Here is a 26735-nt window from a genome sequence, read left to right on the forward strand (position 1 = left end):
CGTAATTTACATGTTTCTCAACATTAATTGTTTTAGATTCTCTAATACTTATCTACCAGCAGATATATTTAAGTTTGCACTTTCTAAAAGTAGAATCACAAAAAAAACACCATAAAAACGATCTGATTTCAAGAATCCGTTACAAAATCAGATGGACATATAGAAGTTTCATAGGACGTAAATGATTCCTTTAAATGGCGCCTACGTGCTTCAAGGCGGAGTTTTGTAATAATATAAATGATTATGAAAGATACATAGAACTGTTTGACATTATGTTATCCTTTAACATTTTATAAACAACGTAGGTGAGAATGAGACAAAAATATTTTTACTCGTAAGGTTTATATTTTCATCGCACTTGTAAAAATTATATAGACAACTTAGGCCGTTCCTCCTTACTCTTTCTTCATTGGGTCGGTGGCACAGACGACATTTTGATTTTGCCGTTGACACTTGACATGACACTGACAGTGAAATACGAAAGTGTAAAGTGTAAAGCTAACCGAAGATCAAATTCAGCAAAAGATGTCTCACCATATTTAACTATAATCGTCTCTGCACGGTTAAAATCGTTAGTGATATTTGTGAAACTGGATTATTTGACTGTTTTAACAATGAAACACCACTTTTGCGATCTTTGCTGATTTTTGAGAATGTCCCTTTATTTTTTTCTATTATGTTCCACGGGTTAAGGATACGATGCCGAGAGTTCACGAAATACGTTCGACGTTTTAGCCTAAGTTGAATTAATTAAGTTTCATGTTCATCAGTGTTGTGTTAACTTATTTAAAAATGGAACTTTTGTTTGTATTATGTCTTGCGTCTTTAAGCCTGGCTTACGATAAAGGTAATTAAGTAATTAAAGTGTTTTATAAATTGCTAGTGTTGTGGTAGTAATCACTTGGTGAAGGCTTTGTTTATTTTTAGCGTCGTTCTACGGCGCCAGCTACGTTTCCTACCCACTTCAGGAAGCGAAGGGTGTTACGGACATAAGCTTTAGGTTCCGTACACACTTGTCCGATGCGCTGTTGCTCCTTGCCGCTGGAAAAACTGACTATTGTATGGTGTGTATATAACACTAGTTTATACATAAATTTAACTGAAAAATAGAAACAAAAAATAGAAATATATCAATGATTCGTTTATTCCTGAATTAAAAATACATACATTACTAGTGGACACTTGCTACTTCAACCCTTAGACCTCTTTAATCCGGCCCTGCCGCAAAACTCATTCTTAGTTGATGTGTACTAACTACAAACTTCCTACCCCCCAAATTTCATCTATGTATATCAAGTGATTTTTGATATTTTTTGATTTCGATTTTATATATATTTATTTTATATTCTAGTTTATTTATTTTTTAAGATTTTGTTTCTAGAGTCAGTTAAGCATTAAGTTAAGTATTTTCAAATATTTGAGCCTCACAGAAATCATTCATTTATTTATTTATTTACATGAAATATTATATTAAATAATACAGAGTATCCCACCTTTGGTTTCTAATTCAAATTAGGTACATACTGTACGAGTAATAGACAGATTTTGAAATATAATACCCTTCTGGTACTGTGTTCCCTGTAACTTATAATTTAATCATCTTATAGCTCAGAGTAATTACTTTCTATAAGACCTGCCTCGCTACATGTTACCCCTCTGTCAAAAATATTTGATCATGATCAAACATGTTCATACAAACTGCATCTATAGAATCTATGTTTCATTGTATTAAAATTACACATGTGTGTATTACAATTCAAAAATGTATAGTTGTGTCGTAAGGACACATAATATATTTATTGGTGTGTGAGTAAATATTTTCCATGTGTGAATTTATTGTCCCCCTCAAAAAACGACAGTCAATTTCGTTTGTGAGTTTGAGTGTGATACTGGTCCAATAGAAGGTAATTGGTCTAAGCCTTAAAGGCAAGAGTTGATTAATATAATCAACCAGTAGCACCAATTGTGCAATAGCATAGTGGACTCATATCAAATTTAATATAAACAATATTAATTTCATATAGTACATAGAATAAGGGTCTGAAATATATCAATATCAATTAATAAAAGTTAAGGATTTCTTATAAAACTTAATTCATTCAACAATCAATCACTTTTTTCAAATTTTCCGAACATCAAAAACGCTGTTGTCCATTTTGTGACGTCACTAACACACTTGATGTACTAAATATCGAACTAATTGTAACTAATATACTGATGTCATGAAACAGTTAAATATAGACTGCCATGGCCGACAGGCATTTTAGCTCATATTGTCAAAAACATATTTAAAAACCAAAATTTTCATGTAATAATGTCTCAAAATAATATTTAAAAAAATTTTAGTCTAATGGAATGGTAATGAACTATTTAAGACAATTTAAAAAAACTTGTCAACTAGCCTAATGATTGATTTGTTTTAACAAGATATTGTTATATTAGGCCTACAGGTATGATTGTATTTAAGCACAACAATATTTATTACCAATAAAAAACAAAGCCTTGAAAATACATAAAATACATATAAAAATACATATGTTTTTTAGATAAGACTAGAAAGCGGGAGATTAAAACTGCACATTAATCTTGGAGCTGGGGAAAGTGAACTGTCATCATCAAAAGGCATCAACCTCAATGATACACAATGGCACCACGTAAGCATCATCAGACGAGAAGCAAATCTTACTATGAAGGTATGTGACTAACATGATGGTTTATTTCTTACATTAAAAATAACAGATTCCTGCCACATACAAAGACGAAATTTCAAGTTTGTAGCATAATAAATGAAAGACTTTCATACAAACTTGTGAGAGCCTCTAGGCCTCTTTAATCCGGCTCTATCGATCCATTATTAGCAGATACTAACTATAGACTACATACCTGCCAAATTTCATCTTTGTACGTCCAGCGGTGTTTAAGATTTCGTGAGAATGACCTTTAGCATTTATATATTAAGAAGACAAGAACATTATTTTCCCCTTTTTGGCCACATTTTCGATCAGTGCTTTGCTCCTATTGTTAGTAGCCTGATGTTATGTAGCTTATAGCCTTCCTTGATAAATGGGCTTTTAAACACAAAAAAAAATTTCAATTTTAACTATTAGCTCGTGTATAGGTAAGGCAGAAGCACAAAATTACCTATAACAGGCGAGCTATTGTTGTGTAATGACGTCACGTACAATATCGCGACCGTTAGCGGGAGTCGATATTTATGCGAACTTTGAATGCATGTAAAATCATAAGTATTTGATATTTTTAAATAAAACAAAAACTAGTGTATCTGTATAAATAAAAGCTCTAATGTAACGAAGTTTCAAGTGATTTTGCGTACCTAGTACAACCGAGTCCTCAACAATAACTGGGTGGAGCGGTACATGAGCTTTACACATTGTCTTTGTCTTACTCATGTTCATTTTAAGGCCCACCTGTTGAGACACTCGGATGACACGGCGATTTCCGTCTGTGCACATTCGTCGTATCTTTTAAAAGATTTCTGACCATGTCCAGAAGATTGTTATTGATAGTTGGAACAATATATTCCAGCCTTTGCTTCCCATACCCATTTATGAAGTTAGGTACATGCATTTTGAAGTTTTAGCAACTTCTTAACTGTTTATCGTATTTAACTTCCTTCAGTTTAGAAACACAGTTTTAAAAACATTGTTTGATTGTAAGTAGCTATAACAATTCATGTTAGAGATCAAAGGAAATCCATCATCACAATATGCTAAGTGATTTGAGGGAATGATGCATCACAGCAGCTGTACTTTGGAATGTTGTTTTGTAAATAATAGTGCTGATTCAGTATACACAAATCTCTATACTAAACTGAGCTGACTGGTCTTCAGTTAAACAGGGACTTTAAGGTGGTCACTCATTTGATCAATCAGTTATCAATCAGTTTATACATTACACTAGCTGACGCCGCGCGGTTACACCCGCGTGGTTCCCGTTCCCGTAAGAATATGGGGATAATATATAGCCTATAGCCTTCCTCGATAAATGGACTATCTAACAGTGAAAGAATTTTTCAAATCGGACCAGTAATTCCTATGATTAGCGCGTTCAATCAAACAAACAAACAAACAAACTCTTCAGCTTTATTATATTAGTATAGATTACAAATGTAATTGTAATGTAATGTATCATGAGATTCTCTTGTGTTAGATTTGAGTCTTGGATTAGGTTGGCTATGAATTGTTGTGGTTATTTTTTTTCTTTCCAAAAACTCTCAATAATACTCTTAAGTTCTGGGAAGTTGATGGTGTTAGACCTACATGTTTTACAGAGTACATTAATTGGTTCCCATGTTCATTAATTAACATCACAAAGTAACTGTTATTGTGATAGCCCAGTGCATATACCTCAGCCTCCAATTCCTGAGGGTGTGGGTTCAAATCCAGGGCATGCACCTCCAACTTTTCAGTTGTGTGCATTTTAAGAAATTTAATGTCACGTATCTCAAACAGTGAAGGAAAAACATCATGAGGAAACTTGCATACCAGAGAATTTTCTTAATTCTCTGTGTGTGTGAAGTCTGCCAATCCGCAATTGGTGGACTATTGGCCTAACCTCTCTCATTCTGAGGGGAGATACGAGCTCAGCAGTGTGCCAAATGTGGGTTGATAATGATGAGAAATTGTTATAGATTCAACTATAACAATTAGCGTTAGGAGTAGCGTGGTGGGTCAAAGCTACATATATCCTCTTCTTTCTCTTTCTTTTTCGAAAAAGGCATTGTATTCTTTCTCTTTTTCTTCTTAAAACATAAAAAGAAACATTCACATTCTTTTTTTTTTAAATATTTGCCATATCTTTTAGACCAAGATCTCAGAGCGATCTAACACAGGTTATTTTCACAAAGATGAAACCTGAGGTTTTCATTAGTGTCTCAAGTACTTTGAAAACATGCATGTTTGTTGAGACTTGCTCTGTGACACCTGACCAGGAGAGAAAGTGATAGTCCTCATTGATACAAATAAATCAAGTTCAATCACAAGGTAGTTACTGTAAACAGTTAAGGAGTTCCCTCATCTGTGTTTCAGTTCCACCTTCTATCTACTCCAGACCTTCATTACATCGTAGTGCTTTAAAATACTTAATGAAAAATTAACAAACACACAAGTTGTCACTACAATTTATGAAAGTTCCCCCCGGTTTCTCCAGGATCCCAGTAATAGGTTCTGGCATAAGAACATTGAGATCACCTCAGTAGTATACTCTTTCAAGCAAAACCAGAATTTTCCAAATCGGTTAAGGCGTCATAGAGTAATCGCGTAACATCTGCTGTACGGGTTATTTTTAGTGTCTGACAAAAGCTCTGGTCACTGAAAAGTGTCTGACACTTTTGATACTGTTTCAGAATAATATTCTTCAATATAAATATCAGCCATGTAAGTTTAAGCCACGTAACGCTTTTTTAGTTACCTTTCTCACCTGTTCATGTGTCACAGAGCAAGTTCAAAGCACTTGAATTCTTTGTGAAAATAAGCTATATCGGATCACTCTGGGATCTTACTCGAATACTATATGACTAATATTTCCATTCCCCACCAACTTGTCGAAAAAGACTATATTAGAAGTGGTTACAACAAAAAGAGTGGACCACCACCTCTCGGTGATGTGATGTGATGAGTCCAGCCGCTTTATAGTAGGGAAGCCCGGGATGCTAAATTTGCAGTTACTCGAGCGTCATTGAGACCGATTACATTTGGTAGATTAAATTATAGGAAGAATAAATGGTTATTTACTTTTTCCGCTTTTAGCGGTGGAAAAAAAAACTACAGACTTTAAAAACAATTTTTATTACTTTGGCTTACTGAAATTGTAAGAAAATTTTAGCGATTAATTAGGAGATTATTTCCTTAAAAATAAGTAAAAAATTAATCGCACTCGTACCTCGAGCACTAAAATATAAGGGTTTAATTTTGTAACTTTGAAACCCTCCCATTCCATTACGTTACGCTCAAATCGTCAGATTTTCGAAATGTGCAGTTTTTAGCTATCAACTCACCTACCTTATCTTAATCTGACGTGCTGGTTGAGTATTTATGAAGTTAGTTTTTTTTTTGGTTGCCCTAAACGTACCCACCAATATTAAGGGCTCATATTCGGTGGAGGTACTCGACAAAGTGTAAGGTATAGTCCCTTATGTTTATCTGCCGCGCTCGAGTAACTGCAAAAATCCCCTCTCGGCTCCTCTACTATTATCGTTGAGCTATTGACGCGCAACGATATTACGAGTATATGATAAGTTTTTTTTATTTTTGGTTACACAGGAATAAAAGAGACTCAGCATTTACATATATATGTTAGCAAAATATTAATTTCACCTGATATGGAATGTAAAATATTGAATGCGGTTTCGGGCGTAAAATTAATGGTTTTGGTATTGTGCCAAGTCCTATTGGTGTATCGTGTAGTGCACCCGTATTACTTTTAGTTTTTCAATGCTTTACTTGATGATGATATTACTTGATGATGACAATGATTTCGCCCACGTGGAATCCCCTGACCCTTCTAGCTTCTAAGAAGTATCGTCATATTTTAATTGATTTGAACAAATATTAAAACTTAACCTTCCTGAACAATCACTATCTAGTACCTATTGATGAAAACTGCATGATGATCCGATCCATAAATTTTCGAGTTTATCGCGAACAGACATCCAAAGAGGGGAAGATTTTTTAAAAATCTTTACAAGTTAGCTATTGATTACAATCTCACCTGATGGTAACTGATGATGCAATCTAAGATGGAAGCGGGCAAACTTGTTAAGAGTATGATGAAAATCTACACTCTTTTTGGTTTTTACAAAAAAGAAAGAAAATTTCAAAATCTCAGAGCCCGATCCAAGATTCGAACCCAGGATCTAGTGATTCGAAACCACAAAGGCTAACCATTGAACCCACATGGCACTCACTTAATTAGGATTTAATTTAGCACGCTTAGTTAGTAACGGACGTAAGGGAAAGAAATAAGATTCACCAGGCAAATTCATAGGCGTTTTTTCGTATAAAATATTATTGAAGGTTGACATTAACAGAAAAATGGATCCGACTTCAATAACGTCTTTCAGTTATTTTGATTTTAATATAACATTAAAATTACTTAATCGATTTTCATGAAAATGTAATGGGACCAATCTGGAAGAATACTCTTTCACACAAAAAAGAATTTACAAATTTGGTTAATAAATGACAAAATAATGATGTAACGAACATTAATTAAAAAAAAATTGGGAAGTAGGTTAAAAAGCAGTTGCTGATTAAAAAAAAAAAATTCACACGTAACGATGAACTGAATATAAATTCGACTGCTTACAAGCATCTTTGTCATCATTAAGGTCACAGGGTTTATATCGGAGTATAATTTGTATAGCTTTGTATTTCAATTTCAATACTACAATGTAACGAAGGCTCGAATGTTGCAACGAATATGATCGGTGTACAAGACTTCAAGTGTGTGAGTCAGCCGGTTGATTATGTCAATGACATCCCCTCATTATTTTTAGGTTGACGACAACGTTGTGAAGAAGAGGTTGCCGGGACGTTTCTTCGAGTTAAACATCCATTTTGGAATTTTTCTCGGAGGCCAAGGCGATTTTTCTGAACTATTTCTCGGACATATGGAAAATTTTCGCGGATGCATGGAGGATGTGCGTAACAATTTAAATATAAGACATTTATTTTTAGACCAATTGACATATTTTATTGGTATACTGATTCTTTAAATTGAAAATAACAAGTCATAGTTCTAATTCGTTCACTTCACATTTTTACAGTTACATAATAAATAAGAAAAATTATACAACTAACAAAAAATGCCCTATATTTTATTAAACATGATTAATATTGCGAAAATATTTATTAAACTGAAATAAATAAATATCGAACCTGGGACCTCTGCCTCATTTCATTCCGATACCTCTTAAGCGTAGAGTTGTTGAGTAAAAATACTTTGTTATACTAGTATTGGTTCTATTGATAAATAGTATAAAATACTATTTATCAATAGAACCAATATGTTATAATTTATAACCAACCAATTAACATTGCATTATCATTGTCTTAAGGTGCTGATAGACTTGAGCATTCACTTGTAATGAGCATTCGTGCGAATGTTACATCACAGAAAAATATGAGAACCTTTTAGAGAGCATTCTATCGAGCATTCTGGCGAGTGTTCTAGCGAGCAGATTTGCTTGTAAAGGATACATCGAATAGAGCGTTCGCTAGAATTATCAAGATGTTCGTAGCAATATTTGGCTCTATGCTTGGCTCGGTTCGTTGTTCAGATCGACATGCTGAAGACTATCAGTACTCATATAAAGCACTGCGTTAATAACGTCAGTTGTCAATACATTGTTCTAGCATAGCATAGGTGTTAATTTAAATTTAATTAATTAATTTTAATAAGTAATTAGTTATTTAATTTTATTTATCTTCCAAGCTATTTCATGAAGTCGAAATTATAGTGTATTTAACATTTGTTATTTCGTTTATAGGTGTATTACAATGGAGTAAAAATAATCGAGAAGGCTCGAAGTCGCAGTGGATCAGTACACGTTGAGGGAGTCACGTGGAACTGCGCACCAGAGTTCGATGCCGATATCAATTCCGACATAAGTTTCATTGATGAGGGCGCCTATTTGATTTTACCGAAAATTAACTCTAGAGCGGGAGGAAGGTACGTCTTAAATTAATGAATCATCTTCCCATTGTTCTTAGGTAGAGTCAGCAAAATATGTCATTAAGTTCTATTTGTTTAAAACACACATTTTTTGTACCACACACTTCAACCATCTCTTTGGTTTTTCTCCTCCTCTTGTGGGTAATTAAATTGTATTAAAAATTGAAATTGATTATTGATGCATTTATTAATGACATAAATTAATCACGGTTCATTCAAATTCATCAACGTTTTAACGTTTGTTTTATTAGTCCATTATTTTTTTAAATTTATAACTAACATTACTATACTTCACGACATCCTGTTCAATGGTTTGATGGCCCTGCCACATTTGGAGGTCTATATATAAACATATGTAATTGTTTTCCTTTGAACAAGAGTTATATGTACTTTGCATGAGATTAAATAAAGTAGAGTATGATACATTGCATAAATTGGTATTAAAATACTCGTGTCTCTACTATAAAGCTCACTTCGTTCGTTTTATAAAATGCATTCATACTAAGTACATCATCAGTAGAGCAGTGTTAGCCCAGTGGATATGACCTCTGCCTCCGATTCCGGAGGGTGTGGGTTCGAATCCGGCCCGAGGCATGCACCTCCAACTTTTCAGTTGTGTGCATTTTAAGAAATTAAATATCACGTGTCTCAATCGATGAAGGAAAACATCGTGAGGAAACCTGCATACCAGAGAATTATCTTCATTCTCTGTGTGTGTGAAGTCTGCCAATCCGCATTGGGCCAGCGTGGTGGACATTGGCCTAACCCCTCTCATTCTGAGAGGAGACTCGAGCTCAGCAGTGAGCCGAATATGGGTTGATGACGACGTCATCATCAGTTTTATAATCTATTATTATATGTAACTCTGTCAATGTCAGAAACAATGAATTTCAGGGGCTTACCCAGGGTATTTATAAAAACGTATATATTTCAGATGGCAGATAGAGTTCAAAACGATCACGCCAAATGCCATTGTTCTGTACAACCCTGGCGGTGGTCGCGGTTCTGATTACTTGGCCGTAGAGATATTGGAGGGCGTGGTGAGAGTGAAGATGGCCCGAGGGCAGATTGTACACACGGAGAGAGTGAACGATGGTCAGTGGCACAAAATGCATCTGCTCTTCAACCCATCACTTATTGAGGTAAATCATCAAAATTTACTACATATTTTAAATTGTTTCTTGTATACGGCTACTGCTCGCGTCATTTTTTTTTATTCTCTACAAGTTAGCCCTTGACTACAATCTCACCTGATGGTAAGTGATGATGCAGTCTAAGATGGAAGCGGGCTAACTTGTTAGGAGGAGGATGAAAATCCACACCCCTTTCGGTTTCTACACGGCATCGTACCGGAACGCTAAATCGCTTGACGGTACGGCTTTGCTGGTAGGGTGGTAACTAGCCACGGCCGAAGCCTCCCACCAGCCAGACCTGGACAAATTAAGAAAATCAGTCTGCCCAGCCGGAGATCGAACCCAGGGCGTCTGCGGTGGCACAGTGGCAATCAAATGTAGTGTACGGACGGGATGTGGCAATGGGCGGGGCACAGTTCGAAGAACCGATGGACGTTGGGGTTCCAAAGTGCTGGAATGGCGATCCCACACTAGAAAGCAGTGTTGGTCGACCCCCACCAGGTGGACTGACAACATCAAGTAAGACGCTGGGATTCGCTGGATCCAGGCGGCTCAGTATCGTTATGTTTGGAAGTCCCTACAAAAGGCTTATGTCCTGCAGTGGACGTCCAACGGCTGATATGATGATGATGATGTACAGACTCACGATATATACACACGTCCTCCGATTTCATACATTACGTCTGATCGTCACCGTGCACGCCACAGCGTACTCTTTGGTTTGTATTTATAACTAGTGCGCATCGACTTGACACCTGGCTACCAAGCACGACCATACAAAAACAGTACAAACATCATTCGAGCCCGTGTCGAGTTGATCCGGACGAGCTGTAGCTTAAGGCTTATCTTTTTCTCATCCATGTATAAATATGTTGATCTAGGCGCGTTCTTTCATAATAATTACTATCATTTAGGCGACTGAGATACGCACGGTGCGATAGCGATTAATTTTGCGATTAGTGTTATTTTTTTAATTGTCTTAAGTAATGTGTGTAAACTTAATAAATAAAACTCATCAACTTGTCTACATTTAATAAATATACTTAATATACTATATATATTGTTAGCCGTGATATGACCTCTGCCTCCGATTCCGGAGGGTGTAGGTTTGAATCCGGTCTGGTGATGCACCCAACTTTTCATTTATGTGCATTTTAAGAAATTAAATATCACATGTCTCAAACGGTGAAGGAAAAACATCGTGAGGCAACCTGTATATCAGAGAAATACCTATATATGTGTGAAATCTCCCAATCCGCATTAGGCCAGCGTGGTGGACTATTGGCCTCACCCCTCTCATACTGAGAGGAGACTCGTGCTCAGCAGTGAGCCGAATATGGGTTGATAATGATAATGATGTATGCCTGTAGTAGTAATAAATGCTTGCGTGCTTGATGCAAATTGATTTAGTGGTTTAAACAGTAATGCTGATATATTATGTGCTACATCTATGAGATGGTCAAAGCTTTACAATTCAATTATTTACAAAATTTATCAGTATACGTGTTTTAATTCATAAGGCTTTTATATTAAACTCAAACGCAAATATTCGGCCTATCTACTATAAATTATTGGGTATATGATTTTATAAATAGCTATAAAACCAAATTTTAGTCTATTTATTGGCTTCCTCCGTTGTATTGTCATATTTTAGTTATTAACTGTAATTTTTTCAAATAACATAAAACTATTAGGAGATAACTAGACGTAATTTGTTTTGGTGTTAAATATTTCATTAGCAGTTAAATGTAAAATATTCTTCGTACAACACACATTTTGTATACCTGTTATAGTATATAGTCGTCATAAAATATATATAGCTTCGAAATATTGCTTTGCGATACCTACTTGAGTTTCAGATTTATTTTCATGTTTCCATTAAATGTGCTTTAGCGACTTAAGAGACATATTTGCATAATGGCGCCTCGCTCTTCCTTTGGAATAAAGCTTACTTCATTATAAACTACTTGTCCGTAAATTTTGGGGTCACGAGTTAGCAAAGTGGGACAGTTTGCCTTGTATCGAATCCCATGGGGATAGTAATGGATAAAAACATACATACAGCCGAACGTAGAACCTTCTCCTTTTTTGGAGTCTACAGATCCTCTTATGGGTTCTTAAGGACAGATTCCAGTATGCAAAGTCGAATATCTTTTAGATATATTTTATCCGACAGTCAAAATTAATTACAAAAATTCTTCAATTGCTTGCGTTTATATTACACTAGCAGATGCCTGCGACTTCGTCCGTGTGGAATTTATTTGTTTACAATTCCCGCGGGAACCATGGATTTTTTGGGATGTAAAAGTAACCTATGTGTTAATCCAGAGTAAAATTAATTTCCATTCTAAATTTTCAAAAAAGACTTTCAAAATATTTTCAATGTACTGAATCAGTTTTATTATAAGTATTTTACCCTATTCATTCCAGAATACTAAACGAGATTGTTTAGCTATGCTGCAGAGATGTCTGTTGCATTGCTCTCGGTTAGCTTAGGTATCTAATCTCAAAATGACATAATATTGTTAATATTGTTAGTTTTGTATGTTGAATCAGCGAATATGCGAATATGCATGTATTTTTATATTTTTTTATCGGTTTCTGATATAACAAAACTATGATAGTATGAAAGTATAACTAAGAAGTCTTTATTTTTTTTTTGGGGGGGGGGTTTTTGACGACTGATTGTCTACCCATTGTACCATTGGCAATGCTTGCAAAGTGATCATTACATAGAAAATATATAATTTTTTCTTTCGCTTACAACTTTTCTGCATAGGTTTGTGTTTTTGAAGTCGGTAGTATTTATAATTTTTTTATTGTTTATTATATAAATATCATTGTTTAAACAATATAAATCATTCAGTCCCCACTCTTAAACATTTCTGATTTCAAATAATATCAAAAAACAAACTTGACAAAAAAGTCATAAAAAACAGAGCTGTTTTTGAGAAGTTCGAAGGAAAATGATTGGACTATGAGTATATTAAAAATTACTGTTGTCACTGTGATTTCATACCCATAAGCAATACAAAGAAAAATATCTGGCCTTAATTAAAATCATGTATACTCCATAGAGTTGATATAATAGTATATATCAATTATATAATTACCATTATATAACTGCACTTTTAGAATATAGTTTACATACATTTTATTAAAAATTTTAGTCAGTTAAAATATAATCTAACTGCTTCATTGGACAACAAAGTCCTGGTACAAATTTTTAACTGGAGTTGGGAATTTTGTGGTGTTTACACCTTAAGCCGTGGGTCAGTTTAATTATTGTTATTAAACAAACAAACACACATTCTTAAATTATTTTCACTATCGTTATTTTTATATATTTACAGCTCTCCATTGATAACATAGCGATGAGTACACGCATTGAAAGTGGCGGCACGAGATACCTCGATCTATCGGATTCCTTCTATCTTGGTGGCATTGAGAGCGAGAAACGACAGAGGGCTTTTGCTAAAGGGATTAAGGCCGCTGACTCTAGTATCATGGTTAGTATTTATAAAAGATACAGTTTAAGTTTAAATACCTATATAATTGTCTTATTGCTGATTGGCTCAGAAATATCGAAACATCATTTTCGTACGTTGTGTTGTGTTAAAAGCTTTTTGCGACTGAGTGTTTGCTGTAAACACCTTCCTAGGACCACTGCAATGTCATCAAGAGTATGGGCGACAGTAGATGCTTTGTCAGATTCAAACCTGTCTGCAAGAGCAATAGTCTGACATAACAAGTTGGCAAAAACGTACCGTCACACGATTTAGCGTTCCAGTACGATGTTGAGTAGAAACCTAAAGGGGTGTGGTTTTTCCTACTCCTAACAAGTTAGCCCGCTTCCGTCTTAGATTACATCATAATTTATTATCAGATGAGATTGTAGTCAAGGACTAACTTGTAAACAATTAAAAAAATACAACTGGCAATATCCATGTTTACCTCCTACAATAAAAAAGAAGTGGGTGCGAGAAGCATACGACATGTTTAAAAACGTATTGTATTGATTTCTTAGGGTTGTATCAGACTTATCGAGGTGGATGATAAAGCGATAAGACTACCGAACGCAGTGGTGGAGAGGCATACCACTAAAACCTGTCTAAAGACGTATTATATTGATTTCTAAGGGTTGTATCAGACCTATCGATGTGGATGATAAAGTGTTCGGACTAGCGAACGCAGTGGTGAAAAGGCATACCACTAAAACCTGTCTAAAAACGTATTGTATTGATTTCTTAGGGTTGTATCAGACTTATCGAGTTGGACGATAAAGTGATAAGACTACCGAACGCAGTGGTGGTGAGGCATACCACTAAAACCTGTCTAAAGACGTATTATATTGATTTCTAAGGGTTGTATCAGACCTATCGATGTGGATGATAAAGTGTTCGGACTAGCGAACGCAGTGGTGGAGAGGCACACCACTAAAAACTGTCTAAAAACGTATTGTATTGATTTCTTAGGGTTGTATCAGACCTATCGATGTGGATGATAAAGTGTTAGGACTAGCGAACGCAGTGGTGAAAAGGCATACCACTAAGCCTGTCTAAAAACGTATTGTATTGATTTCTTAGGGTTGTATCAGACCGATCGAGGTGGACGACAAAGTGATAGGACTACCGAACGCAGTGGTCACATACGGAGTGAGCCCTCGTTGTGTGTGGTGGTATCCTTGCCACGCCGGGCCCAGTCCGCCGTGCGTGCCGCGCGCGACTTGCGAGCAGCATGGCGTCGACCACTTCACTTGCAAGTGTGACAATGAGTTGTGCATCAATCCGGATTATGCGGAAAAGTACAAGGTACTTACTTTTACTACTATAGATAAAGTTTGCAAGATGGAGGAGGTCCAGTGACTGGCATTGGATCATAATATAAACGGGTTAGATATATTTGACGGATTCCGTGGCGCAGTGGTACGCGCTGTGGAATTACAAGACGGAGGTCCTGGGTTCGATCCCCGGCTGGGCCGATTGAGGTTTATTGGCCGGTCGCATAACATTGGTTCAGTTGGCCTATGTATTGGATCATATTTAGCGGCATAGATATTTAAAGGTTCTTTGGCTATGTTTGGGTAAGTGAGGTGTACCTGTACAGGACAAGCGCGTTTGTCTGTGTAAACTAAAGTAGCGTTAGTGGGTGCACGCTTAGCTAAATGACATCATTCTAAATTCAATATGGCAAACTTTCAAACATGGCGGCGCAGTGGGTTTTATACATTCCTAGAATACGGGTTTAGGTTAACTGAAAATAATACTTATAGCCTTTACAAAAATATAAAATGTTCCCGTTCCCGCAGGAATACGATGAATAATATAGGAATAGAGGAATAATAGCCTTCCTCGGTAAATGGGCTATCTAACACTGGAAGAATATTTCAAATCGTACCAGTAGTTCCTGAGATTAGTGCGTTCAACTAAACAAACAAACTCTTCAGCTTTGTAAATTTGGAGTGTCATAATATATTTATGAATAAAAAATTGTCCCATTTTTGCGCAACAAGGCGAGAATTATTAATTTCTGTCCAAGTTGCATATAATTTATTAAAAATACAGCAATGGACTGATAAATGAAAACACACTTTCAGGTATTTTCAAAATCCAGCAGTGAATTGGAACTCGTGGCTTTGTATCCGCTGACTGTTCAAGAAGGCGGAGTAGCTGTTATCACCACACAGAACATAGACGTGGTGTTGGACCACCACAAGTACGGTGTCCGACCGTCCGGGGTGTTATTGCACGTGGCGCAGTCACCCCAACACGGCAGGATCGCCGTGGACCTCTCCCTCCAGAGGAACCTGCCTCAGTACACTAACTACGTTGAAGGCGAGAAGTCTAAACAGTTCTTCACTTTGATGGACTTGTCTAGAGATAAGGTTTGTTTTTTGTTTCATGTTGTTTGACAATAACAACAACAAGAACTTTAATGCCATATTTATTATTAGGCATGTGCAATTAAATTTTAATTGTACTTAAAACTACAATACTACTAAAAAAAAAAACTAATTACTAATCGGCTTACTAAGACGATTAGCAAGATGACAACTGGCTGCAAACTCAGCCTTATTTAAGTCAACTGCCGGTGAATGTAGGAGATTTGAAGTCGAACGATGAGCTCTCTGGTTCATTTGGTAGTGGTGTAGTTCAAAGAGGTCCTAGGTTCGATGCCCATATCAGACAGATTAGGATTTTATATTTTCTAAATTGCCTCTAGTCTGGTCTGGTCAGCGTCCGGTGCGATATCCCGTACAAACCGTCAGAGTATCTGTTGTAGGCCCGCTACTATCTTCGATTGCAACGTCACTTATCATCAGGTGCGATCGCGGTCAAGGGCTAGTTTTTCATTGAATAAATAAATAAATAAAATAAATCTGATATCCTCGACTAGCAAATTTGCTGTCATTTATCAGGCTTTCCTCCTACAATAAAAAATAACGTGGGTGCGAGAGTCATTCACTAAAACCTGTTTGAAGACCTTGGCCTAACTAAAACTACAGTTCGCTTCATATTAGAATACCAAATTATTGCTGGGAAGGGAGATCAACACAACAATTTTATTATACTTAATCGTTAGCACAAGTCAAACATAACAATATTCACAATGCGCCTCAGTCTAGACGCCATTGCAAGCCGCGACACATTGTGATGATGTGGTCGACGACCTTATTGGATGAAAAAAAAAACACCACAGACATTTATAAGCTAACAGACGCCCGTAACTCCGTTGGCGTGAAATTCTGTGTGCCTAGTGGGAGTTTTCAATATTTTCATACTGTTACTATCGCGTTGACTTAATCGCGAATTTATATGGAATTGAAACAGTTGTGCAGTAGAGCCACTAGATGGCACTATTTCAATTCCTAAGAAATTCTAGTTTACGTTAACGCGATAGTAACAGTTTCAAACTGCCACTAGGCCGTCTGTTTTCTACAAATAGCGCGGGAACCATGGATTTTCTTGGATAAAAAGTAACTTATCTATACTCCAAGGTTTAATTCCAAACCACATCCGAATTGGTTGAGCAGTTTAAACGTGGACATGTGACACACAGATGACAGATAGACAGACAGACTTACTTTCGCACTTATAAAATTAGTTTGTATTAAACTAACACAAGCGCATTTTTTTTTAAAGTACAGGCTTACTGTGCAAATGTTTCTGTTAACTTAACTCAGTAACTCTTAACAGTTTTCTATCGAAATGCGTATGCAATTAACTTAGCAATTGCTGTTTCTTATCCAAAAAAAAAATTATAACAGTTTACTCGAATTAACTAGACTGAGGCGCATTGTGAATATTGTTATTAGTTCCTACTAGCTGTTTGGGTAGCAGACACACTCTTGTGTTGTCTTGTCAGTTACTTGTACTCAGTATGTACAAATCCAAGAGCGTACATATCGTAAATTTCTTCTTGCTTCTGGGCCGTTTCCACACTTGGCCATGTGATTGGCCGTTGTACGTGGGTCCTTCAGTGTAAGTCCCCGCTGGGTTCACTCCAGCCAGCCGAGCTTGCTTCAGAAGCTTAGCAGGCCGCCCAGGTCGCTGATAGTCTCATGTAGTGTCGCTGAGGAACCAATGTAGGTTGCTCGTTGTTCCGTTACACCCTGCAACTGAGCATAACGTGTAGCGGTGTCTCATTTTTCTCCATACACGCTCTGCACAGAGGACTGTCACAGTCATATCTACAATAATTGAAAGGTGTTTGTTTAGTGGACAGTTGCCCTTTATTAGGCGAACTACTGTTCTCAACTTTTCTTGTGTGATGCGCATGAGTTTCTTAGTTATCCTTAGGTCGAAATCCGGTAATGCCTCTTTTGTATGTTTGCATGTAGTTGTGTTGGTTGGTGTTAATGGTCTGCCTAAGTAGCCATGTTCTATATTCACTGAACAGTATGGGCAGTATTGATTCGGGTCCTACTACCTTCAGTAGTCAGTGTTGAGTCGCGATGCGCCAGTTCGTCTGCCGCTTCATTACCTAAATATCCGCTGTGCCCTTTTATCCAATTTAAGGTCACTGTGATTTTTTGTTGCAAATTTTGTTAGGGCCTTGACAGTCTAGTAGTACAATTGACGTGGTCGAGAGTTTTGCCAGTGCTTTTAGCACTGCCTGACTATAGCTAACTATGTTAATATTATATACCGTAATACTATTAATACTATTTCATTTTATCCAGGTCCGATATGTCCACGATGGGTCAGAGAATCACCAAGATGCAATTGTGGTTGAAATGGAATTGATTCCAGAGACAAAATTCACCCTTCCCAGCTATCTTCAGGGACGGAACACGTTCGTCTTGCACGTCAATGTCACTCCAGTGAATGATCCACCTGTTCTCAATCTACTACCGGGAAAGGTGTTGAGACTCACTCAGGTATGAATTTCGATAATAAGCCCCCATTCGCACGAGAGTTTTTTTAACGGACGTTAAAAAACCGTTTAAATACAACAAATACATTCCCAAGTATATGTTCACACCACAGCGTTTTTAAAACATGTCGCTTTTTTTCAAGCAGTGTTGCATTTTCAATTTTGGTTGTTGGAATTGGTTTGATAGATGACTTTCATTTAACTTCATGCTATATTTGAACGCTATTTTAACATCCGTTAAATAACACTCGTGAGAATGAGGGCTAATGCTGTATATTTCTATTTCTTCCCTATGAACTATATATATAAATGAATATATGAACCCTATGTATGTTGTAATAGGGTTCTCCATATCACTAACTATACTAATATCCTTTATTTATAGGGTACAAGAAAGGTCATCACTTCAGACATACTAAAAGCTGAAGATCCAGACACTCCACCAGAAGATCTATTGTACACAGTATTGCATGGGAAGAATGAGGCTATCAGGTACTATTTTTATGAAATTATCTCCAATGCATTGTAGTTCTTGAAAATGGATAGTAGTAAATATCCATTTTATAAATATTGATTAATTATTATCATAAAGGGTATGTATTACCACATTTTCTTTCGTATCACAGATTTCTTTATACTTAGCATTTTCGTCGTTACAGTGAGATGAAAAATACCGTATTAAAACCAATTTTGCAATTTTTTAAAAAATATTATACACATATCTATTTTTGTTTCAGTGGACATATTGAAATGTCCGGGCAGCCTGTGGATTCATTCACTCAACAGGATATAGATTCAGGTGTTATATCCTACGTTCATGGCACTAACAGTGATAAGCAACTCAACAAAACGTCTCTTCGGCTCACTTTACAGGTAAACATAATATATTTTTGAAGTAAAACTTCTTTATGCGCGTGTCGGTGCGAGTGAGTCATTCGTTAGGTTGGCTCGTGTCGAGCCGACATGTTCTGTGAGTTAGGTGGGAAGTAGTGGTAAACCGCTCGGGTGGCATAGCTCATTCTTGTCGTGACGTTCGATCATACATACCTTTGGTTGGATAATCCTTCATGGATTATTTTGGTATAGGCGGGGAGTATGACTTGAGTGGAGAAGGGGAGTGTAAAATAGTTTTAAAAGACGTCTTTAACCCTACATCCTTCGGTCACAAGTTCGAGACTTCACTCAATGTTATCCTCTGTTAATCGAGGGTTTATTGGTTACATGCTTGGTGGGAATTGTTAGACATGACAGACTTTCAATCAATGATAGTGTTTTGTTATTTAAAGCTACTAGTAGTTGGCGTTCTTAGAGAACTTTGAAACAATTCTTTTTTTGTATACTACAAGAACCTGTTGGGATGCAGTAATGTCTGAGGCTCACAGATGGCGCTTTATTTTTTAAAGAAGTTTTACTTCAGTCGTGCGGACTATAGCACACTCAGTTTTGTATTTTAATTTCTATAATTCTATCCACAAGAGCTTATTTGAATTTGAGTCACGAGTTCCTGGGTCTTTTTTCTAAAAAAAAACAGTAAAACTTGTCACCCCGGCGTTGGGAAGTTGGTGGTGTTACACCCTTGGACTTGACTGCCTTGGACATCACATTAAGCCGTTGGTCACTGTTGTTATCATTTTAGCTTGGCAAGTTGACACTCCCACGATATGCGGGCGACGGGGGGAACTGTCTGCGCGGGAGTAAATTCGAACGCGCGGGGCATCGCTACCCCCCTCAGGGCATGGGCGGACCATCGGTAGTGTTACAAACGAATTTGCCAAGCTATAAAATCTGATAGTGGTCATTAAAGCGTCTAGCGTAGGTCTAAACTCCGTATCCCCTTTCCTATATGCATGATAGGTCTGTCTCAGTAGTAACTGTAAAAGTAGGCAGAGGACGATGATCCACAAGCTTAAAATTATGTATATTTACTAGTGTCTATATCTTAATATATATATAATATAAATAATAATAAAAGATTTTCTTGCCATGCAAAAATTATATTTCTGTAATAGAAAAATTATTATCGGTTTGGATCTTTACTTTCCGTAATGCTGAATAACTATTAATGTTTCCAGGTATCGGATGGAATTGAGACAAGCGGCCCAGGTGTGCTCAGGATATCGGTGGTGCCTTTACAAGTGCGTTTGGTCAATAACACCGGACTATTTCTAGTGCACAATTCGTATGCGTTGATCACCGCTGACAACCTCACTTTCGCGACCAATGCTGACGAAACCAACGTACACGTAAAGTGAGTATGTCTGTCTTATGTATGTGCGTGCGTTACTGATTTAATATTTTTTCAGTTGCTTCAAAATTTAGATTACCAGCCATCATTCGTCCCCACTCAATGAGTGCCAAACGCCACTTCTTGGCACTCAATTCAAGCATCGGATTTGCAAATTCAACCTTAAACTCAATCCTTAAGGTTGAATTTGATCTGAATTTAGGATTTAATTGAATATTAGACAATATTAAAGGCCTTTAGGTATAATTTTATTTACCAATAATTCTAAAACTGTCAAAGCAAAATTTGCCAGTGTAACATACACTGTTGTGTATGTTCGGCAAATGTGTAAATAGTCGTCAGAAGCTGGAAGTTTTTAAGTCCGATGAAAACGAGTAACGCTTCTTCTATATCTATACTAGTATTATAAAAGATTGTGTTATTGTTGGGTAAACTTTGAATCTACTGAACCGATTTTGAAAATTATTTTACTATTAGTAGGCCACGTTATTTGTAAGTGTCAAAGGCTACAGGTATTTTATCTCCGTATTATCACGGAAAGTTATGAATAGCTAGGTTGTAAATTTTCGCGGTTTACCAAAACTTTTGTATTAATTAATTGAAGTATGTTTATTTATTTCCAGGTATGATATAGTGAAGCCTCCGCAGTTTGGTGTGGTGGAGCGACTTCGAGTGTTAGACGGTACATGGCAAACGGTCGATTCGTTCACCAGCGAAATGGTTAACTTCGCTCGCGTACGATACATGCACATACTTGGGAACCCCACGCATGATGAGTTTAAGGTATTTAAAATCAAACTTTTCTTCTTTCTCTTTTATTTTTTAATAAAGATAATAGAGCACTTGAGAAACTTAATTATAGTGAAAGGGTGTGTATGAACTTAAAGGGCTAATATTCTTAAAAATATCAGACCTTTAAGTTAGTAACGCCAACGTGACATTGTTCCCATATGACAGGACACAGATTATAAACAAATAACTCAATCATCGTCCGCGCAGTGCAAGAGCATTAACGACCTCCTAAGCTCTTTTCCTCCGTCATACCCTGCACCGCTGTAATGCGCAGGCGAGGATTTAGAAGTGGTTTGCGATAGCCATGTAAATATTAAATGTCTGAAAAGACAAACTCTTGAAGCTGTGGATGGTGGTGGTCTGTTGGATTAACGACAAAAGGGAGGGGTGAAGGAGGCGTTAGGTGCATTCTACGAGTACATTCATTTAATGACAGTCGCTGTTGTTACCGGCGGTACTGTCTTCGCTCTCTTCTTACGTCATACCCTGCACCGCTGTAGCGCGCAGCTGAGGACTCAAGAACTGTTGTGTTTCTTCTCTTGGTCCTCTCAGGGCCTGGGGGGAGACGTGTCCAGAGCATATGCCCTCTGCGCGTGGTTCTCTACTGCGCTTTATGAAGATAGAACGGACGTTGGATTTGCCTCCGGTTAAGAGCATTTGTGGTTTCCTATGCTATTTTCTATCTTTATTTTGTTGACTTTTCTTGGTTTTTCATGGCGTGGTAGCCTAGGCGGCAACCTCGCCATGGGAAATCACATGAGCTTCTAGGTCAGCATGTCCGGCGCAAAATCCCTATTTGAGGGCCGTTTGCGACGCATGTTATATATTTTTGAAGTCGGTGGAATTTTTTTTATTAAAATTTTTTGATTATTGTGCTGACCATTCCCGGTGAGAAGAAGAGTGTGTCCTCGGCATCACTTATCTCTTGTTCATTATTGTCGCTGATGATGTGCAGCATGTGGACGGGGTTGTTGTCCGGGAACGGTGAGAACTGGTTTTCCAGAGGTTTTGCCAGTATCTCAGCTCTGTCTGCTGCACGATAGCGGAGATTACCATCTTCGTGCAGCAGTGGCATCTTTGGTGTTGGGGCCTTTGTGAAGGTCCGGCAGAGTTTGTGGAGCGAGGTTTGGTCCTCGCTGACGATCTCTAGGTAATCCAGCAATTCATCAGCCGCGTCTTCTATTAGTGATATTTTCAGTTGTCTCTTCTGCACGGGCCATTTTCTCCTGAATTTTCGTTTCCTCTCCAGAAGCTGCTGTATCTTGTAGAGGATTCTTTTCTTTTCAAGGAGGATGTGGGAAGCGGAGGTTTGGTGCTCGGGGCAGTGGTCTCGGTAGTGGCTTCTTTTAGAGCCCCTTTGATGGAATTTTTTAATTCCCGTCGCAAGAATCTCTACTTGTTCTGAAGCCTATGCCGATCCAGTCGGGATAATATCCGAAATGATAGACTTGTCCCAACCTATTTTTTTCCTTGGAGGCATTTTCGGGCTTGTCGCGGTACCGGCATCCAGGGTGGCCAGAACTGGCAAGTGGCCTGAAGCCATATCGTCATTTAGGACTTCGAAGTGGAAGTCCACGCGCCACTATGAAGTCCAGGACGTCGGGTAAGTGGTCATCATTAAAGGGCACTTCTGGGCCGGTGATTTGGTACCCTCTTCGGTCCGCTTCGGCAAAAAGTGCTCTACCTACTAGAGTCGTGGTACTCGAATTCCATGCCGGGTGCTTGGAGTTCCAGTCCCCGGCCAGTACTGTTAGTATTTGGGGATCCACGATTTTCTGGAGCTCTTGCATGTCTAGTGTTTTATTTGTCGGCGGTCTGTATACAATGTATAATCGGTGCGGACGTCCAGCCAGTTCGAATTCCGCTCCCATTGCTTGGAAAGTTTACCATTCTACGGAGGGCAGCAGCTGATGTACTAGTCTTCTCCGTACTAGGATTGCGAGGCCTCGTTTCGTTTGTGCGGATGAGGATCGTCCTCACGGTAAATGAAGTACCCCGGGAACTTTATTATGTATTTGGAGACTAGTAGAGTAGTAACTAGTAGAGTCGCAAATAAGCGCCACATCTCATCATCATATCTTGCTCCCGTAGTAGAGTCCGAAAGAGAGCCTTTTTTCTTTTGAGCGTTTTGGGCATTCCAGAAAAGCAATCTCAGTGGTTTAGCCATTGGACTGGAGAAGTTGGGTTATTCCTCTGAGGATTGTGGTGGTCGCATCTTCGCCTGCTTGAGCTGACTGAGTACTGATATTGGAAGAGTCAGCTCTACGTTCCGTTTGCGGGCGCGTCGTTATCCGCGTAGCCGCTTCTTTGGGAGCGGGAGCCGATGGAGCGCTCTGTGTCGCCTTTGTCTATTTAGGATTTTTCTTTTTCTTTTTTCTGAACTGTTTGCCTCTGGCCATGTGGGTTTCTGAACTGACAACCTCTTATTGGAAACTGTGAGTTGGATTGACGACAAAAGGGAGGGGTGAAGGAGGCGGTAGGTTCTTTTTTCATTCATATAATAACAGTCGCAATTGTCACTCGCGCTCCTTCGCTCCCTTCCTCCTTCACGCCCTGTACCACAGTAGTGCAGGCATGTTAATATTATTAGGTTGGTCTTCTCTAAGAAAGACTCTCTACAGGGCAAAAGGCAAGAAAGGACATTCTTTTACAATATTTATAGTTATTTAGTACCCACAAGACGAGCTACGCTTATTTAGCGACTAGTTGGCGATGTGTATAGTCTTCTAATACATCTATTTAATTCTTTTATTTCTTTTTCAGTTTAAGGCATCCGTGGGCACCGTCCGAACGAACACACTGTACGACTTTCGATTAACATTTATCAAACTCGAATTATATCAATCGACTAACGAAGAACTAGTATTGAACAACACAAGAGAAGCCTTCATATCGACTCAGCACCTCAGGTTCAGGACTAGACCTCTCACTTTATCCGGAGATCGTATACTGTTCACGCTATTAAAACCTCCAAAGTACGGTATACTTCATTTATCATCTGGAAAACATCATTTGCAAATGTTCAGCACTTTTACACAACAGGACATAGACTTGGATCAACTCTGGTACAGATTACATAGACGGGCGTATTCTCATATACAAGATGAATTTACTTTTGTAGTAGGGGCGACAGAATGCGAAAACATTACTGGGGTAATGACAATAAGGCACGTGCCAGGTTCCTTTACCTCAGATCACATGTCCGGTCGAGTTCACACTACATTGGAGAGGTTGCAAGTAACAGAAGGCTCTAGGATGGCGATACCGGCGACACATTTAAATTTCAGGACTGACGTCATAACCAATCTTGTGTTTAACATCACACATTTACCCAAACACGGGAAGATTGAAGTTATAAGCGACAGTCTGAAGATTGTGAGGGATAACACAACTTACTTCACGCTTCAAGAATTGAATTCTGATAGAGTGTATTATTCGCACGATGATTCAGAAAGTAGACACGATTCCTTTCATTTTATGGCTTTAAGCCCAGAGCCTGAAGACTTCCAATATGTCGGAGTTTTCCATATAGATATAATATTGAAGAATGATAACAGTCCAGTGCGTGCCAACGAAAAGGTCTTCCATATCGTTCACGGAGGAGCCAGGCTTGTAACTGCTCGCGATTTGAGTTACACAGATGCAGATTTAGACACTAAACCATCAGATATAACGTATACCGTTCAAAGATTTACAAAAGATCCTCCGAATGGTGGTATATTCCGTGCTGATAATCCGTCGGAACAAATTGCCCAATTTACGCAAGACGATATCAATAAGAATCTAATACTTTTCAAACACCAGGGGAAAGAGTATGGAAAAATGTCATTTTGGATTTCGGATGGCTTATTCGATGTAAACGGCAATCTGGAAATACAAGCGTCACCTCCTTTTATAAGAATGTATTCGACCAACGGTTCCATTGTTGAAAATGGAAAAGCAGTCGTTATATCTACTAAAGAGATGCAAGTAAGTAGACAATATTAATTTGACATTTTACTTGCACTTATCTATATATATAATAATAAATTTAAATAGTTTAAAAATCTAAAAAACATGCTTTTAGCACACACTAAAAATTACAAATATTAGACTTAAGTCTCGTTACTTTTTTTTTCGTATTCCTGACTGCAAACCCTTACATTTGGTATCCAAATCATGGACTGGATTTCAAACAGCCAGTGCGCCATTTTGGGGAAGCTGCCATATTGGATTTGTAATGACGTTTTTTAGAAAGTCATGTATTGTCATCAAAACTCAGAGCGTGTGCAAAATTTCATTCCAATCGAAGAAAGGGAAGTGGATCAAATTAAGATTCCAAGATTTTTTACATACATAGTTACAAGTGAAGCTAATATAAAGCGTGTAAAAATGAATTGCTGTTCGTTAGTCTCGCTAAAACTCGAGAACGGCTGAACGGATTTATCTTATCTTGGTCTTAAAATGTTCGTGGAGGTATAGGGAAGGTTCAAAAGGTAAGAAAAAGTAGAATAATTGCCAGGAAAACCATAAAAACAATCCTTTTCTATTTCTCATACAAACGTTTGTAATTTACACTATCTTTTATGAATAAGGTGGACACTAACATGAACTGTCTCGAAGAGGATATTCGGTATGAAGTGACCCAAGAGCCCAAGCATGGGTCCATAGAAGTTGGTGAAGGTCAAGGTGCTGTAACTTTCACTCAATTGGACGTTGCTGCTGGTAGAGTAGCCTACAGGCACAGGGAGCCGAAGACTCCAACTGATCTGTTCAGGTAAAAGATATTTACGAGTTTTTGACCTATTTGGCGTAATATAATTATTACATTTTTTAAAAAGGGTCTTAAATAGTTCATTACTGTTCTATAAGATTGAATTTTTTTTTTCATATTTTTTGAAACGCGATTTCATGAAAATTTTAGTTATTAAATATTTTTTTGACAATACGAGCCAAAACGCCTGACGGCTATGATGGTCTATATTTCAACTGTTTCATGACGTCACGTTAACAAATAGCTTACAAACGGAGCGTTTGTCAAAAATATTATCAATTAGTTTGACATCAAGTAACATTGTGACGTCACAAAATTGCCGACAGCGTTTATGATGTTAGGAAAATTTGAAAAGATACATGATTTTTAAATTAAGTTTTTTCAGAAATCCTTAAATTTAATTAATTAATATCGGTATATTTCGGATCCTTATTCCATATACTACGCGAAATTTATATTGTTTATTTTAAATTTAATATGAGTTACTACCCTATTGTTGGTGTTCATTATATATATTATATCAGTGTCCTACATTCGAAGCTGGAGTGAATTTAGGATTTATTTTTTAAATTGGCTTCAGGTTGTCTTACCAGACTAATATGTGACCGGTAAAGACCTACAGCCTTATTATTTAATGTACTACTTGGGGTAATAACATTGTATAGATTAGGTCATTGAAGCCTTATTATACAATTACAGCTCCACTATTAAGGAGACCAGACTAAAAACTGAATAGGTCTTG

The 26735-nt window shown here is 37.5% G+C and overlaps 1 protein-coding gene across 2 annotated transcripts in view; it reads left to right on the plus strand.

Moving 5' to 3' along the window:
* Positions 1 to 418: 418 nt before the first annotated feature.
* LOC112042891 (chondroitin sulfate proteoglycan 4) overlaps positions 419 to 26735 on the plus strand; it is a 41348-nt gene continuing 15031 nt past the window's right edge. The window contains exons 1-16 of one of the 2 annotated variants that reach the window (XM_052890607.1): positions 419 to 847; positions 928 to 1064; positions 2547 to 2693; positions 7517 to 7660; positions 8510 to 8691; positions 9629 to 9836; positions 13181 to 13336; positions 14414 to 14638; positions 15424 to 15711; positions 18010 to 18207; positions 18589 to 18695; positions 18941 to 19076; positions 20276 to 20451; positions 21072 to 21231; positions 24004 to 25209; positions 25815 to 25996. In XM_052890607.1, the coding sequence (XP_052746567.1) occupies positions 760 to 847; positions 928 to 1064; positions 2547 to 2693; positions 7517 to 7660; positions 8510 to 8691; positions 9629 to 9836; positions 13181 to 13336; positions 14414 to 14638; positions 15424 to 15711; positions 18010 to 18207; positions 18589 to 18695; positions 18941 to 19076; positions 20276 to 20451; positions 21072 to 21231; positions 24004 to 25209; positions 25815 to 25996 (3740 nt within the window). In that variant the 5' untranslated portion in view covers positions 419 to 759. The remainder of the gene's footprint in view (positions 848 to 927; positions 1065 to 2546; positions 2694 to 7516; positions 7661 to 8509; positions 8692 to 9628; positions 9837 to 13180; positions 13337 to 14413; positions 14639 to 15423; positions 15712 to 18009; positions 18208 to 18588; positions 18696 to 18940; positions 19077 to 20275; positions 20452 to 21071; positions 21232 to 24003; positions 25210 to 25814; positions 25997 to 26735) is intronic. The other variant, XM_052890608.1, reaches the window with a different exon arrangement.

This window comes from Bicyclus anynana, chromosome Z (assembly GCF_947172395.1).
Source record: "Bicyclus anynana chromosome Z, ilBicAnyn1.1, whole genome shotgun sequence".
Classification (NCBI taxonomy): Eukaryota; Metazoa; Arthropoda; class Insecta; order Lepidoptera; family Nymphalidae; genus Bicyclus; species Bicyclus anynana.